We start from the raw sequence: 17163 nt of genomic DNA, 5'->3' as shown, positions 1-17163 counted from the left end.
CATGATTGAATGTCTCAAGTTCTCTCCATTGATGAAGGCGTTAACAATGGCTGAAGAAGTTCGACTAGTTCATCTCTCCAAATCCTTCTCCATTGCCATCTACACAAAAACTGGAGAAATTATCAATTTCGAGGTTGCAAACCACAGCACCTCCATCAACAAAACTAATTTTTGCAAGCTACTAGGGCTTGTATCTTTAATTGTGGGTATTGACCCATAATCAATTACAGCAATAGGCCTGATAGAGATATTCTACCAGATGAGGTACATCAGCGACATTTATTTATTGTCCAAGTTCAAGAAATATTTTTTACCCCCAATGTGGAATGGGTTATTTACCCTATTGTTCAAAATCCTGACAGGAAGGGTTTCTGGTTCTGATAGTGCAAGAAAGTTGTTCTACACTAAGAACTATAGGTTATACCATGGCATAAACCTCGAATATAGGTCTGTTCTTTGGGCTTAGCTCATTTAGAGCACCAGTTCTTCAACACGACACACAGGAATTTCATGTGCTCGTTTCTAGTCAATTGTTGTGAACCAAGCCCTAACTCACTTCAAAGTTACCTTGATGCACGACTCTCTCGTGGTTGAAATTCCGACGCTCCAAACGACTACATTCGTTATCTTGTATCCACAAAACTCTGACTTTGTTTGCTTGATCCCAGATGAATTGCTTGAAAAAGTTTCACTGAACCGCCTTTATTAGGGCTTATTGGAAAATTCCCTCTTCTGGTGTTCGTCCCATCCCAACGGAATTACAAAATATCATAGATGAAGGTGATAAACCTAAGAGGGGAGGGAAAAGGAAATCAAAGGCTTCTACTTCAGAAAACGTCAAAATTCCAAAGAGGGGAAAGAAACCAGTTTAGAAACCAAGATCTCCATCTCCGATAATTCAAGAGGAATCCGAAGAGAGAAATGTCACTGAAGTTCAGGAGGACAACACTCTCAGAAATGAAGAGGAAGATACAACTATAACTTTCGAACCCACCAATACTGAAAATATTCCGAAGGTATCTTCTCATCCAATATCTTCCATTCCAGAACGAGATATTTTTGGCAATATTATGCATAATCCATTTCTGAATCTCAATACATCTCCGCCTCCACCTCTATTCACTCCACCAACATCACAAATGACAACCTCACCAATCACCTCCATAGTTCCGATAACATCCATCCCTCCACTACCACCAACGAGCTCTGTTAAAACATCACTTCCTCATGTCTTAATCCCACTTTCCTCACCCATCTTCACAGACTCAACAGTTTGTACAACAACCTCTATTTCTACCCTACCAGAAGTTTTGAATATTAAATCCGTTTCGGAGGAGATTTGGACTTTAGGCATCCCTGGAAACACATCTGATGTGGGGCCAAATGTTAACATTGGTGTGACTTTCAAACATCCTTCCTCTTTGGTTTCTCCAGAACATGACGTTGCTGACATCTTTTTTGGAGATGATCAAGAACCGACTGCAGATTTTGTTTTTCATCCAATATTTGTAAATTTAACCAGTGGTGATGAGGAAGCGCCTATCATGAAAGGTCAATTCAAGAATTTGAATGTGAAGCTTGATTCAATCTTCGAGTATTCAAATTCCTTTTCTTCTATAAAATGGGAAAATTTTACTAACAACCCATCTGAAAATCTCACCAAGTTACAAAATGACTTGGCTGTTGAAAACAAGATTATGGATGCACCTGACGAACAAACGCAAAAAATGAAGGTTCTTACTGAGAAGCTGAAGAAGGCATCCCTTAATATTGCCAAACTTGAAGAAGAGAAATCTTTGGTTAAAGGGTGCATTTCCAAAATCAATCAACGCTTTTTGTGAATCGTTAAAACTCGTGATTCTTTATTTACTGTCTCTGTCCGACGGAATCTCTCAAAAAAACTCCAACCTATATTTGCCATGTTGAATCAACTGCAGGGTGCTTCAGGAAGTGGGGCTTCTGCGAAACAAGGAGGAGACGAGGAACAAAACTTAACAAAAGCATATGATCGGAAGGATAATGAAGCTTCCGGATCACGAAAAGATAAAGGCACAGGTGTTTCTAAAGAAGAGAATGACAAAAATCCAATATTGTCTGAATCTGAAAGGATTGCTAGAGAGAAAAGAGATAAAGAGATTAACAAACTCAATGCACTTCGGAAGAAACTTGGGGCAGAAGAAGCTGAAGCCAAAAATTCGAAATTAATTCTTGAAACTTAGAAATCTTTGTTTTCTGCTTGGTCTCTTGAGTGTATACAAAAAGAACCCATTGATGATCTAAATCTCTACTGGCTGGAGCCAAAAATCTCCTTCGACATAGATAATGATATGGAGTGTCAGTTTGATTTTCCAATCACTCCAAGGGCATTTCTCTTCAGGGGTTTTGAAAAGATTGAGAAATTTGTGATCTCTGATAATGCTATAAACCGAAAGCTCTTTTCGTTTTACTTAAAATATGAGAAACCGAAATATGAAGCATGGAATTTAAAAAGAATTATAGCATTGAAGGTTGGATTACCGGTTCAGACATAACACTTCTTGAATATTCAGTTCAAAGGATTCTGAGGTGCCAATCACATTCTTCACGAGTTCACCTTGGCTGATCTGCCATTCATGAACCCTTATGATTGCTTATCTATGTTTTACATTGTAGCGAAAGATGTCCAGAAATATAAGCCCATTATTGAACACTTGAAGCGGATGACCAAATGTTAAATCCTAGAAATTGCGAAAATGGATGTCGAAATTGCTTCTATTCTGAAGAAGATGCCAATTCTGAAGCCATACGAACAACCGGAAGGCATCCAACATTTGAAGGTAGGGATCATTAGAAAGAAGCACTTGTACTCTACAACTGCTCTAAAAACAATCTTATCTTCGGATGAAGCTAACAAATGCAACTCTGTTGCCATCGTTAAACGTTTTTCCGATATGATTCGTTGGTATCTATCTTTTTAGACATCCCTTCTAAAGATTATGCCGAAGATTTTCATCGCTCAAAGCCAATAATGAAGACCTCCTTCCAATTTGGCACAAAGGGGGAGATTGTTAAGTCTAAATTAGTGTTGTGTCAAATGCATGTTTTCATATTTAAGTTTAATTCCAATTCCAAAATGGGGCATGTCCAAGTTCGGAGTTGTTGTGTTATTTTGTCTATATATAGCGTGCATGTAGCATCTAGGGTTACAACTTTTGAAGCAATTACAGAATAGTTCCGAATCCAAGAACTGTTCTATTGATGCGATTAATACATTCAGATCCTTTTCAATCATTGTCGTTTATTGTCATTGATTATTCTTATAATATAGAATCTATCAATATTTCATTGATTCTCACAAAATCTCCAGTTCAATCTCCTCCAAAATCCCATGAAAAGGAAACCGAATAGGAGATTATGTCCTCTGATCATTCAAACGACTACTCGGCCAAAAGGTAGAACAAAAGAGCTTGGAGAGCTGCCAAACTAGCTAACGAAATCTGACATGCTCAGGGAGTCGATACAACCTTTGATGAAACTCTGATCAACTCATGGATAAATCCATGTCGCAGACTTCAAGATGAATATTATGTACCTTATCTCACCTACTCTTCCCTAAGCGAAAACATGTATTGGGACATTCCTTTGTCTCCCAATCGGATATACCACAAGGTGCTTGAAGACTTTGATCTATGGATTCCCGACTACAGAAGATTTCCCAAGGAGTTCCAGAGATTAACTCTTTTCTACAACAAGCACGGAAAAGCACCTATGAACGAGATCTGATCGAATGAAACACTAGAGGTTGTCACCAACTACAAGCCAATATCATTTCTCAAAGCTTAGTTCTTCCAATATACTTTGGTGCGCTTTGGCAAAGAGTATTACAGAACATAGGCTGACTTTCCAAAGATGAATCCTGGAGAACAGTTCTTAATTGAAAAAGTCTTTAGTCACAAGATTGAAAAACATCATAAAATGAAGACTCCTTATATAAGGGTTTGCACCTATCTTCAATCCATGCTCGGTGACTTTGCCACTATTGATACCGAGATTTATCCAGTGTTACAGGCAAAACTTGAACTTCCACCTCTCGAACCTCCACACTTCATCACCGAAGGCATACAAGAACTAAGTCTAGGAGCCACCAACAATCCAGACCTTGGCATTATTTTCCATACATCCAAAGGAGCTCCAAAGAACTTTCTCCCTACGCGATCCTTCCATCGTTGTAGCAAAAAGTAGCTAGAAGACATCCTTCTGCTAACCGAAAAATCCAAATACACAACTGAGGAGGTCAAGTATGAAATTCAAAGAAGAATCAAATGGATATTTCAAGTTAGAGTTTTTTGGTGGATCTTGATCAAGTTCGTTAAACTCAACAAGTAGATGGTGAAAGTTGCGAAGTCACTTAGGGGAAATAGTTAATACACAAAGTAACCCTCGACAGCTGAAGTGTGCAATCAATACCACAGAGTTGATGATTCGAGAAGCCAAAGAATAGACAAGTCTTACCAAAGAGCCTTGTATTTTGTTGAGGAATACCGATGAGGAAAAGTTTAAAGATGTTGTTATGTATTTTCAGTGATAAAACAATGATCAACTTTATCCTTACCTTTCTTGATGGACTACACACATCAGTCATAGGCAATAGGGCCGACCGAGCTACTCTTATTTTATAATTTAATGTGTAATGTTTTATTCTATAAATAGATGATCTTGTTTATCAATCTAAGTAGGTTTTTCCACTTCCGATATCTTTTCTGTGTAATCGTTATATCAATACAGAAGTCTTTTTATCAAGATTGTCTTTCATACTTAGTTTCTCATCACGTTCTAACCTGGTCTTTAATTCATGCCTTGTTACGATTCAACTAATTGTTATTTACTTGCTTATATTTTAAATAAACTTGTTACTATATTTGTTCCTTATTATTCGGCAATCTAGTTATTGTTGAGCTTCACTAAAAGATCAATTAATTCCCCACTTAACTCAATATCATTAAAACATTAAACCCTCTTTTTCTCAACATGTGGTTAGAAAATAACTGTAAGATTTTGATATATGTATTTGATTTGAGCATATTGATAGGTATGATTATGCAAAGCCTTATTTCTGATTATGGTGTTTGCTGCTAGAATGAGGGAAAATGGTGAAGAGTTGGTTGGTGAGTTGGGTTTTAAAGAAGATGATGGTGATTCTATCTTCTGGGTATTAAAATGAGTGTGTGTGTGTGTGTGTGAGAGAGAGAGAGAGAGAGGTGGGCTGGGTAGGGTAGGGTAGGGGTGGGTAAGTAGGGCCTTTATTTATTATATAATAAGAAAATAATTGAAAATAGCAAAAAAAAAAAAGAAAATTAAATATAGTAAGAGTATAATAGTCATTTCAGTTTTAGGAGAGACCAAAAGCACAAACAAATTTGATGAAAATGACTATCAATCCAAAAATGTTGTGGTTTTGACCAAAACACGAAAAATGCATACGATATGGATCATTTTTTCTTGGGTTGAGCATAGGCCGGGTTGGGTCGGTTGTAGCGTAAAACCGAACCCAACCCATAAATTTCAGTTTCTGGGTTTAAGAACCCATTGGGTTCAGTTTTAAGTCGGTTTCGGTTTCTGGGTTTGTGGGTCAGTTTTATCGGTTTTGATTTTAACCCACGGGTTTTGGATTTTGGGTTGTAACCCATTTTTTTAGCAAATCTTTATGAGATAAAAAAAAATGTAACAAAATTGACAACCTAGATTAAAAAAAACCTTAAAAAACCAATTACAACACCAACACAACATCAAAAGTATCTTGCTAAAAGCTTACAACAACCAAGTTTAACAAATAAATGTTATATATATTTTCTATTTTATTAAAAAAATATATTAAATTTAATAATATAGTATAGGAAGGGTCGGTTTTAAGGCAGGTTAAACCTAATGGGCCAGTTGGTTCCTATGGGTCGGTTTTTAGCACTAAATTCGAACCCATAACCCATTTTTTGACTTTTAAAAATTTAAATCCAAACCCAATGGTTTGGATTCGGTTTCTCGATTACGATTTTTTCGGTTCTGCTCACCCTTAATTTTTACAGTTTTGTCTAAAAATAATATATGAATTTTTTCTGCATATACATGTATAATTGGTTGTAAATTTTTTAAAACATAAAAAAATTTTCCAAATTACATTGAATACATTTAGGACTTTTATTTCTAAGGATGGAGGGAGTAGACCATTAACAACCCACTCAACTCACTAACATATCATATTCAACTTTTTTCTCTTATATTTTTTCTATCTTTTCCAACCCACAACACATAACAACCTATCTTTCCCAAATCACTCAATTAAAAACATATAAAAAAACATACGATGTAAGTCCTTAAGCACGAAGTACAAGACATAAGAGAAAACGATTCGATGGAGAGAGAGAGAGGTGACGGGCTAAAGAACCTGCATGAGAGTATTTTGGCGGCACCCACCGAGGCACTAATTTGTTACCCTGGCTGTGATCTAAGAGCCCGAGCACGACTCCGTGCACCCTAAAGGAAAATTTATATGCTAGTACTTTCAAATTGATGTTTTCTTTTTCATTTTTTTCTTAAGATAGTTGTCAAACACAAATTTATAACCATTCAACAAAAAAATATAGTCAATCTCTAAAATTTAAAGACAAAATCACTTGCAACTAGGGATGAACATCGGAACTAGGTACCCGTTTTTGGAACTGGAACTGCCTCGAAACCAGACTGGTTCCTAAAATTTTGGAACTGTCTTAAGCGGTTTCGGTTCCGATTCTTATTTTTGCGTAACCGCTACCCGCTGGCTACCCGTCAAAACCATTATATATATATATATATATATATATATATATATATATATATATATATATATATATATATATATATATATATATAATATTTGTAGGTTTAACTGTGTTTAAAGAATGTAAATTGTGAAAAATCGGTAAAGAATAAACAAGCTAGAATGCATGTAGTTATTGACAGACAGAAGAAGCATGGTATACACTTTCGTGTACTAGCTAAAGCATTATGTATGTCTGGTGGAGACAATGTTCTAAAAACCGGTTTGAACCGGCCAATCGAACTGGAACCGGAACCGGAGGAGAGAGCGGTTTAACTATCACCGGTTATATGTCGATTTCTGAATCGGATTGAACCGACCGGTTTTCTGAAAAACCCGGTTGAACTGGTCAAATTAAACCGGTTGAACCGGTTAAAGCGAATAAAAACACATGGAAAGAACCATTTGAATAAAAAAACTTTGGTGATTTTTTTCAAATCTATTTAGTTTTCTCAACATGTGGTAAATGTTATAAAAATGTTTTTTGATGTGTTTGTATCATCTATAACGATATTTTGTTTCGTATATTTTATTTACCTTTTTGACGTATATGGATTGATGTAAAATACTAAAACTTATGGTTATATGTTATTTTAATGTATTTGGATTGATCTACAACTTATTTTTATGTATATTTTTAATGTTTGAACTAGTAAACGTCAAATTCATGATTTATATGTGTATGTATGTGTAGGGAAATAGGCAAAAAAATGAAAATTATAGAAACCGATTGACCCAGCGGTTGAACCAAGAAGCGGTAACCATACCGGTTCAATTAAAAAACAGGATTTTAAAACATTGTGTGGAGATCATATTCATTCCGGTACCGTAGTAGGAAAACTTAAAGGGGAAAGAGAAATCACTTTGGTCTTTGGGGTGTTTATTAGTTGCTAAATGGGTGAGAAGTTGAATGAGTTAAATTCTGACTGAAACTTATTGTTTGATTTTTCATCTGATTAGATGTGCAAAATGAATGTATTACCCTCAAAAAACATTTTTTATAAGATTTGATTATTTTTGTACCCAAAATACCCCTTCTCATCAAAAAGCCACAAAAAACAAAACAAATCAATCACACATCAACAAAATGAACGTTTATACATTATTTTTAGGCCTAAAATACCTTTGTTTAACATAACAACCAAAATATATGACATATACCGAGCCAAAACGACTAAGTATACATGATTTTTAATACCTAAAATACCCATGCTCAAATAACAACCAAAATATATGATAATTCCTATGAACAAAAAAAATCTAAAATATAAAAATACCACCCCTCCCAAGCTTCACCATTTCATCCCTACCCTACTAGAATTGCAACTAGAATTAATTTGATTCCACGGAATTCCTCAAGAAAAATCAATTTTCTTACCTAAAGCATTCAATTGCTTCTTCCGTGAATTAGGTGGTCTTCCTCTATGTTTTTTACAATTCCATCACAACAATTTTTGACTTTTATTGGGATGATTTGGTGAACATTTACAAATCAATACTTGAGATTCCATCTGTAAAATATTGTACTGTTCTTTCAAAGTTGGTTCAGATTGCAGTTGTTTTATATTACTTCTATCTCCCACTGAGTACATACGAACACACAGTTAAACGGTAACAGCAAAGATCGAAAAAAAATTGGACAGAACTTAATCAATAAATCAAAAAATCCACACAAACTAAAAAGAATAACAAACTCAAATATCACAGAAAAAATCGAACATATCAGGAAAATCGAGCAAACAGGAACATAAACTCACTTTTTTTAGAACCGCAGATATTATAAGGGGCCACAGCCTAGCAAGGTACTAGGCGGCCTAGGAAAGAAAGTTACAATTGAATTGAATTATAAACATTTCAGTGGTCAAATACACCATTCAGTCCATCTATAATGGCAATTGGCTCTCCTATGTCTAAGCCAACTGAACACTAAAGACTTCACACTATCCAAAATCTTGAGTGGGAAGTTCATATGTTCCTAAACACCCAGTCACATCTTGATTTCCATTGTAACCAAACTACACCATAACAAACACTAATTAGGTTGTTTCTCCTACTCTGGCATCTCCCCCAATTTTTTACAAAACTGATAAAATCCCCAATGGTTTGGAATTGTGGAGTCGAGATATCACACCATTTAAATATCAGGTCCCATACAATGCCCGCCACTGGGCAACGGATCAGGATGTGCCCTGTATCTTCATCCTCAAAATGGCACTGGGAGCATGTTGTGTTTACGACTGTGACTCCTCTATTCTTTAATGCCAAGTTGGATGGAATACAACCCTGATTAGCTTTCCAAATAAACGTATTAACCTTTATAGGAATATCATGAATCCAAGGGATGATTACTTCGTTGTTCGTCGGTCCTATATTATCCATCTTTAATCTGAGCAAGCCTACGTGATTTGTACCATCCTCCGATAAGGGGCAATTCCATGTATCAAATTCTGAGGATGGCTGGTGATCTCCGATGACAGCTTATAGCCTGAAAAGGTATTGAAAGTATTATAACATTTAGCAAACTTACCATTTGAATATGATGTGTATAGTGTGTTAATTTATAAATAGTGTAGGGGTTGTTTCTTTATATTTGTCTATGCAGGTGTGTGTACGCGCGTTGTAAGTTCGATCCAGATCCATGGGTAGTCTATGGGTTGTAAGTTGCTCCAAGTATTTAAAGTGTAATCTGAGTTCATTTGTAGCACTGCACAAGATATTTTTCTACTATATACTCTCGTTTTGTTCTCTTCTTCACTGTGAGAGAGTTTTAGTTCTAGGGTTTCTGTAAACACATATTTGTGTGTATTTTGATTTCTTGTTTACATCTGAGTGTTAGAGTGTGATTGTAGTGAGGTTTTATTTTGTATTTTGTATGATGAAAACCAACTGTTTCATAATAAACGAAATGTTGATGTTGGGAAAGTTTCGTGTTCTTGTGTTTGTCCTTTGAGTTTATACTTTGTTACATGGTATCAGAGCCACCGTGTGGTATCAATCGTCTTCATCGACGATCTGTTGAAGATTTCATACAGGTTCATTAACGTTCTTTTTTCATCAGTTTATTATATCGTTTTTTGTTTGTTTTTGAAACCGATCTTGTTAGATCCTCTGTTCTTTTGTTTGTTTGTGTCTATTTCTTCATAAGAAATTGGTTACTGTGAGTTTTTTGGTTTGGTCTTGCAGATCTGGTGAAACTCTTTCGATCCTGAAGGATCTGTGGTTGGCTCGTGGTCTTGATTTTAGCACTCCGTCATCTGGTCTGCTCACTCAATCCCATTATAGGGTCAAAGTAACTCTGACAGAGAGCGGATTTTAGTCTGAAATAACTATGTCAGGGAACAACCCTAAGGGAGGTGAGCGGTCAATTTTGGGTTATAAAAAACTGCCTTAGATCACTGTGAGAGTTTCTTGTTCCTTTCTCCTTTATTCTTAGCATAGTTGTGGAAGATCTTGGTGTCTTGTGTACAACAGTTACATATTTATTTGTCTTGTTTTGACTCTATATCTGTTTTCTTGGGCCCCAATAAACGTGGTGACCATCTGGACTTTAGTATAGTGTTTCATTGGTTTGATTCTTTGATTCTGTTTTTATGGCTTGTTCTAATGATCCTCCAGGAGGAAGTGGAAAGGATGATGCAATTAATCTTGATGATCCTCTCTACATCCATCCATCTGATAATGTTACTACAAACATTGTTACTGTTAAACTAACCGGTAATGAGAATTTTCGTATATGGAGGAGTTCTATGTCTAGGGCTCTTAAGGCCAGAAACAAATTAGGAGTTGTTGATGGTACTTTCAAAAAAAGTTTTGTTGAGACTAATAAAGTTTCTAAACGGGAGAGAGCTAATGTTGTAGTCTGTTCATGGCTTTTATCTTCCATTAGTGACTCTATATATGCTAGTCATGCTTATTCTGATAATGCTCAAGAAATATGGGATAGTTTGTTTGAAACATATAATAAGGCAGATGGGTCAGTTGTTTTAAATATAGATCAAAGAATTAATTCTTTAAAACAAAGTGGTATTTCTGTTTCAAATTATTTTAATAAAATAGATGTGTTATGGAAAGAGTTTGATGGTTTAACCAGTCTCACAGAATGTACTTGTGAGGTTGCTGTTAAACTAAATGATCATGCTAAATTGATGAAACTTATGCAGTTTCTTAGTGGTCTAGATAGGTCCTACAATCAGGTTAAAGGTCATATACTTCTTATGGATCCTCTTCCTAGTGTCAAAACTGTTTTTTCTTTATTATCTCGTGAAGAGTCACTTCAAAGAAATGGGTCTTTGTCCAATGACTCTCAACTCAGTTCCAAAACTCAACCTATAGCTTTTAACAGGAAATTTAATAATAGGTTTTCTTCTGGTGATACTGGTAGTAAAACTAAAGGTCAGGTTGTTCAATGTAAAAATTGTAGGATAAAAGGACATTCTATTGAAAAATGTTATAAAATAATTGGCTATCCTAAAGATTTTAAACCAAGGAATGAATTAGGTCAGAACAATTTAAGTAAAAACTTTAATGCTAACTCATATATTGTACCTTCTGGATGATCTAGGTCTGGAGAGTCTGTGTGACAACCCAAAAATTTCCATTCTATTCAACCATCCACTTCAATATGAGTCAAAACTATTTCTGCTAACTTTCAAACTTTTTGGAATAAGTTTGAGTGTTTTAAAGTTAGTGCTTCAGAAGATATCAGGAGAGTGGATACCCTAGGGTTTATTATGTAGCAATAAGTGCCCAAAACTTCAAGAGTTTTGAGTTTACGGTCCAAAATGGTATTGGGACCGTAAACCCAAAAGCCTATATAAGTGAGACTTAGAAATTTTAATCACTTTTTCACATTTCCAAAGACTAGGGCCATTTCTCTCTCAAGTATCATCCCGTTTCTCTTCAAGATCTTCAACTATTAAGTGTTTCTAGCCCTTTCATGTTTAGATCTAGTGTTAAACATCAAGAAATCATCAAAATACCTCAAGGACAAGATGTTCACGGCCCAAGAAGATCTTCTTGGACCGTGAACACTAAAAGTGTGGCTTAAATGAGCCCAATGCCCCTCTAGACCTTCGAAACAAGCATGGAAACAACCCTTGACATGTTTAAACCTTAAGAGCATCAAGAAAACACCCAAATATCACAAGGAACTAGTGTTTATGGTCCAAGAATCTCCTTGGACTGTAAACCCTAAAAAGGGTGCTAAAAGTGTGCCAAAGTGCCCTTAAACTCTTGCCAAACCTTAGAAGCAAACATGGAACCTTACCTTGTTGTGTTTAGCACAAGAAAACCACAAAAATGTCCCATGTTTAGGTGTTTACGGTTTGGGGAGCTCCCAAAACCGTAAACACCCCAATGAGGGTTTTTATGCCCCATATTTCTTCCTTAAGCCAAGAAACTAGCCTAGACCTTTACCTAGAAGTGTTTAGGACTTGAAAACTTCATTTGACCATAAACCATATGGGTTTACTACCGTAAACCCAAGGACATATGGTCCAAAAACCGTAAACCCTATAAAGGGGTGATTTGTTGCCCTAATCACTTCCTAAGGCTAAGACTTGAAGTTAGGATGCTTCAAAAGGACTTCTAGGACTTCAAACCACCATATGGTCAAAGTACCATGAGTTTAAGACCGTAAACTCATGGGTTTACCACCGTAAACTCAAGAGGAGGTGGTTCCAAAACCGTAAACACTAATTAGTGCCATTTCACTTCGCTTTGTTGAATCACATGTGATTCCAACACCTAGCCAAGGTGTTTCCTAGTCCCGGAAGGTGTTATCTTTCATATAGTTGTTTATAAACACTATATTCATGTCATTATGTGTCCTTAAATATTATTTAGGACTTATTGTGTCTCGAAACTTCATTCGTGGAACTTCTCATCCGTACGCGCATACCCGTTTGAATCACCCACATCAGGTGAGTTCATACCCCGTAATGAATCTTTTATCTATTTTAACTGTTTTAAGGGGGGAATACAAGTTGAACACAATGATAATTGTGTAAATGTTTGTTATAAACATCTTTCAAAATTTTACCTATGTTATTTATAAGTTGTCAATACATTCCAAACCTCTTTTAAAAGTTATGTTACTTTATAGTTGTACAAAACTCCGTTTTTAAAGTATAAGCATAACTGAGTAGATAAATGAGTCTTTTCAGTAACAGTCCAGGTAGAACATTAGTAAAATATTATAGGTATAGTTTAGGAAAATGCTATTCATTACTTCTAGTACAATGAAGCACACAAAGAGTCAGTTCAGTTCATGAGTCTATACTAAGGGTATACGTTTACATAAATACTTTTACATAGATACGCTTACATGGAATACATTTACATAAGTACAATAACAATACACGATAACAGAACAGAACATAATAAGGTGCTATAGCATGGAACAAGTTCAGGATCTAACTATATCAATGAATCACTTCTGCATTAGTGATAGTTATATTGGGTATACATGATCATAGTAATGTGGATGTTCGCGGCGTGCACTCATGCAGGTGTCGCGTAAAGTCCCTAGAATCTCTTGATAAGGGAGCGTCTAGCATAGGATCTAGCCATCACATTATGCCTTAACCCTCAATTAAGGCACAATAGTACTTAAAGTAGTCACTTATTACAAATACTACAGTACTTACACTGTCATCACGACAATTACAGAAGGATATAAAATTCCAGTTACAATATTATTAATACCTTTACCATGTGTCTTATTCACATAATCGATAAGGTAAATTAGATTTAATTAATAATAGTCGTACAGTCGAGTCTTGGTAGAAGACTACTTTCAAAACAGTCGAGTCTTGGTAGAAGACTACTTTCAAAACAGTAGATTCTTGGTAGCAGACTACTTTCAAAACAGTAGAGTCTTGGTAGCAGACTACTTTCAAAACAGTCAAGTCTTGGTAGAAGGCTACTTTTAAAAGTTAGGACCATGATGCTAACTTTATGATTCCTTAATGTATGCACTATAGGATACAGATATGCTAAGTAGTTTCCGACAGCTAATAGGATGTGTGCTCTTCGCTGTACGTCCTGTTCCCGTTGGATGTGGGCTTACACCGACGTCACCCAATCTATTATCTACCCGAATCTATATATATATATATATATATATATATATATATATATATATATATATATATATATATATATATATATATATATGCTTAGTATACATTAAGTCATCATAAGGGTACCAGGTATGGATCAGGTCATAGGACATAGAGTCAACACACAGTTATCCTAGTACAAAACTTACTTATCAAAGACAGTATTTTTGGCAGAAAAAACTAGAGAATTTCCAGAAAAGGGCTTAACCCATTTTATTAAGCCAGTACAGTTTTAAAAGACTTTAAGTGAGTTAACTCTATAACACCTTAGTTTATACACCATGTTTATATACAAGACTAATATCCGATAGATAGCTAAATGTGTGTTTTCCCCCGACGCCCTGTTCCTGTTGGATGTGGGCTTAGAGCAGATTCCCCCAATTAACTATCTACCCGATATCAGATTATATATAGCAGTATAAACAAAGATATTATAAAATTAATCACCATAGTCAATATTTTACTATAAGAAATATAGGTTTTCTTAAAAGAACTCTCCATTAGATATAAAGGAACCATTACAAATAACTCCATGAGTAACAAGTGAATACACCAAGGTTATATATGACAACGATCTAACAACCAATGGAATGTGTGTTATCCACCTTACTTACTGTACCCCGTTGGGTTGTGAGTTGAGGGCAGATGCGCACAATCGATTGTTTATTTACTCCAAGTATATATAACTTGTACCCACTTAGTACGCATAGAAAGGCTTGTAGTGTCATTTTACTTAACTTCCATTAAAGTAGGAAATAGGATTTTCTAGAGGAACAGGCGAACTTTTCAAAACAGAACTTACAGCTTACATCACTTTACATATACATTTTCAACCACATTTTACAGCTTACTCACATCACTAAAATCTTATGAACTCACCAACTTAATTGTTGATCAACTCTTTCAAATAACTTGTATTCTCAGGAGACTATTAGATAGGTGCTCGTGCTGGGAATTTAGAAGATGGAGCATTACAGCTTCAAGTCTTGTTTTGTTATTTGTTTATGGCTTCTATGTTTTATGAACACACATTGTAAACACTTTCTATCTAAATGAAATGGTGGTTCATTACTTGCTTACCATATACATATCTCGTGATACTTGACATGACGTCCTCCACCCCCGAACATTTCCGCCGTTCCGATTTTGGGGCGTGACAGTCTGAGTTTCATCAACTAACTAAGGATCAATATGTCAAATTTCTTAATTTGATTGGTGAGAAGCAATGCAATGAGGAAACATTTGTCAGTGTTAATATGGCAGGTACTTACTTATTCAATGCTTGCAGTTCAAATTTTAATTGTAACAAATGGGTTGTAGATTCAGGAGCTAATCAACATATGATAGCTTCTGAGTCTCTTTTATATGATATTGTGGATGTGTCTAAACTTAATCTTCATGTTATTCATCCTAATGGAACTAGTGCTAAAATTGAGAAAATTAGAAATCTTAATGTTTCTAGTTCCTGAACTTTTTTTGATGTTTTTGCTGTTCCTGAGTTCAATGTTAATTTGCTATCAGTTCACAAAGTTTGCAAAGATAGAAAGTGTAAGGTTGTGTTTAATGAACATAGTTGTAAAATTCAGGATTTACAATCCAAGGAGATGGTGGCGAATGGTAGTGGGTCTGGAGGTCTCTATTATGTAGATAGTGTACCCTTAGGTAATTCTTTTAGTTCGAATTCTGATGTATGTTATGTTTCTAAGTTGACATGGCATTGTAGACTTGGTCATCCATATGATCAAGCCTTAAATTCTTTAAAGTCCAAGCTTAACTTTGGTATCAAGTCTTTGCCACCTTGTGAAGTTTGCCACAAGGCTAAACAAATAAGGAATTCATTTCCTTCTAGTTTTCATAAGTCATCTAGTTTAGGTGAACTGATTCACCTTGATGTGTGGGGTCCTTATAAAGTGATCACTTCAGAGGGATTTAGGTTTTTTTCTTACTATAGTGAATGATTTCACTAGGGCAACTTGGGTTTATCTGTTAAAATCTAAAAGTGAAGTCTTTGCTTTGTGTTGCTGCATTTTTTAATATTTTGCTCAATTAATTTGATGTTAAAATAAAAAAGGTGAGGTCTGATAATGGCACTGAGTTTTTAAATCATAATTTGAAATCTTTTTTCTTTAATAAAGGTGTAATTCATCAGACCTCATGTGTTTACACACCCCAACAAAATGTGATTGTTGAAAGAAAACATAGACACATTTTGAATGTTGCAAGGTCCTTGATGTTTCAGTCTGGATTATCTTTAAAATTTTGGGGTGATGTTGTTTTAACTTCAATGTTTTTGATTAATAGAACACCCACTTCAGTTTTAAATGGAGCATCTCCATATGAACTTGTGTATAAAACTGTTCCTAATTTTAATAAGCTTCGAGCCTTTGGTTGTCTTTGTTTTGCAACAAAACTAAACAATTTAGATAAGTTTTCTGAACGTGCAGAAAAATGTGTTTTACTTGGATATTCATCTGAGCAAAAGGGCTACATATTTTTGAGTCTTAACACAAATCTTGTTTTTGTTTCCAAGGATGTGAAATTTCATGAGTCAGTATTTCCTTTCAAGCTTAAATCATCTTTTGGAGACAAATCCGGTTTGTTTGATAATCCAAGTGAACCATTTTCCTATGATGAGCCATTAGTATCTATTTTTCTACAAGAAAGCATTAATGTAGGTGATTTAGGAATAACCCCACGATCTGATGGTGCTGGAGCAATCCACAATATGGCTAAGTCTTCATCCAGTGAGGACAACAACTAGAGTGATGAGGCACATGTGCCTCAGGTTGAGGTGGATGTTCCTGGCTCATCTACTATGGCTGAGGATAGTAGTGTAGAACCTAATAATCCTTCTGGTGATCATGTGATAGGAGTCACCCGTTCTGGTAGAAATATGCGTTTACCAGCTAGATTTAATGATTTTGTCGTAGAAAGTTCACATAAATATGGTCTTGAAAAGTCTGTGAATTATTCTTGTTTAACTAATGAAAGTAGGTGTTTTGTGTCTAATCTTAACAAAACCTCTGAACCTAAATCTTATTCTGAAGCTTCAACTGATCCTAATTGGATCAAAGCTATGAATGAAGAAATGGAAGCATTATACATAAATCATACTTGGGATATAGTTGAGCTACCTAAAGGTAGAAAGCTTATTAGTTGTCGTTGGATTTATAAGATTAAATATAAATCAAATGGTGAGGTTGAGATATATAA

General features: G+C 35.3%; 1 protein-coding gene across 1 annotated transcript; it reads left to right on the top strand.

Moving 5' to 3' along the window:
• The first annotated feature begins 2732 nt into the window (after positions 1–2732).
• Positions 2733–16711, top strand: LOC145098285 (uncharacterized). The gene is made up of 8 exons (XM_079035930.1): positions 2733–2941; positions 9432–9485; positions 10013–10086; positions 10445–10771; positions 10886–11236; positions 15271–15404; positions 15537–15612; positions 16086–16711. The coding sequence occupies exons 1-8, from the start codon at positions 2733–2735 to the stop codon at positions 16709–16711; spliced, it is 1851 nt and encodes a 616-aa protein (XP_078892056.1).
• The last annotated feature ends 452 nt before the right edge of the window (positions 16712–17163 follow it).

The sequence above is a fragment of the Lactuca serriola genome, chromosome 4 (assembly GCF_051521515.1).
Source record: "Lactuca serriola cultivar US96UC23 chromosome 4, Lser_US96UC23_V15, whole genome shotgun sequence".
In the NCBI taxonomy this organism is placed as follows: Eukaryota; Viridiplantae; Streptophyta; class Magnoliopsida; order Asterales; family Asteraceae; genus Lactuca; species Lactuca serriola.
Note: the sequence above shows the minus strand (reverse complement) of the source record. Positions and strands in the feature narration are given on the sequence as shown.

Excerpts from the sequence above, each read along its gene's own strand:
- LOC145098285 (XM_079035930.1), top strand. The coding sequence starts at position 2,733 with ATGGATGTCGAAATTGCTTCTATTCTGAAGAAGATGCCAATTCTGAAG. Across the intron at positions 11,237-15,270 it reads TAAAGGTCAGGTTGTTCAAT|ATTCAGGAGCTAATCAACAT; the intron begins GTAAAAATTGTA and ends AATGGGTTGTAG. Across the intron at positions 15,405-15,536 it reads AGAAAATTAGAAATCTTAAT|GATTTACAATCCAAGGAGAT; the intron begins GTTTCTAGTTCC and ends TGTAAAATTCAG.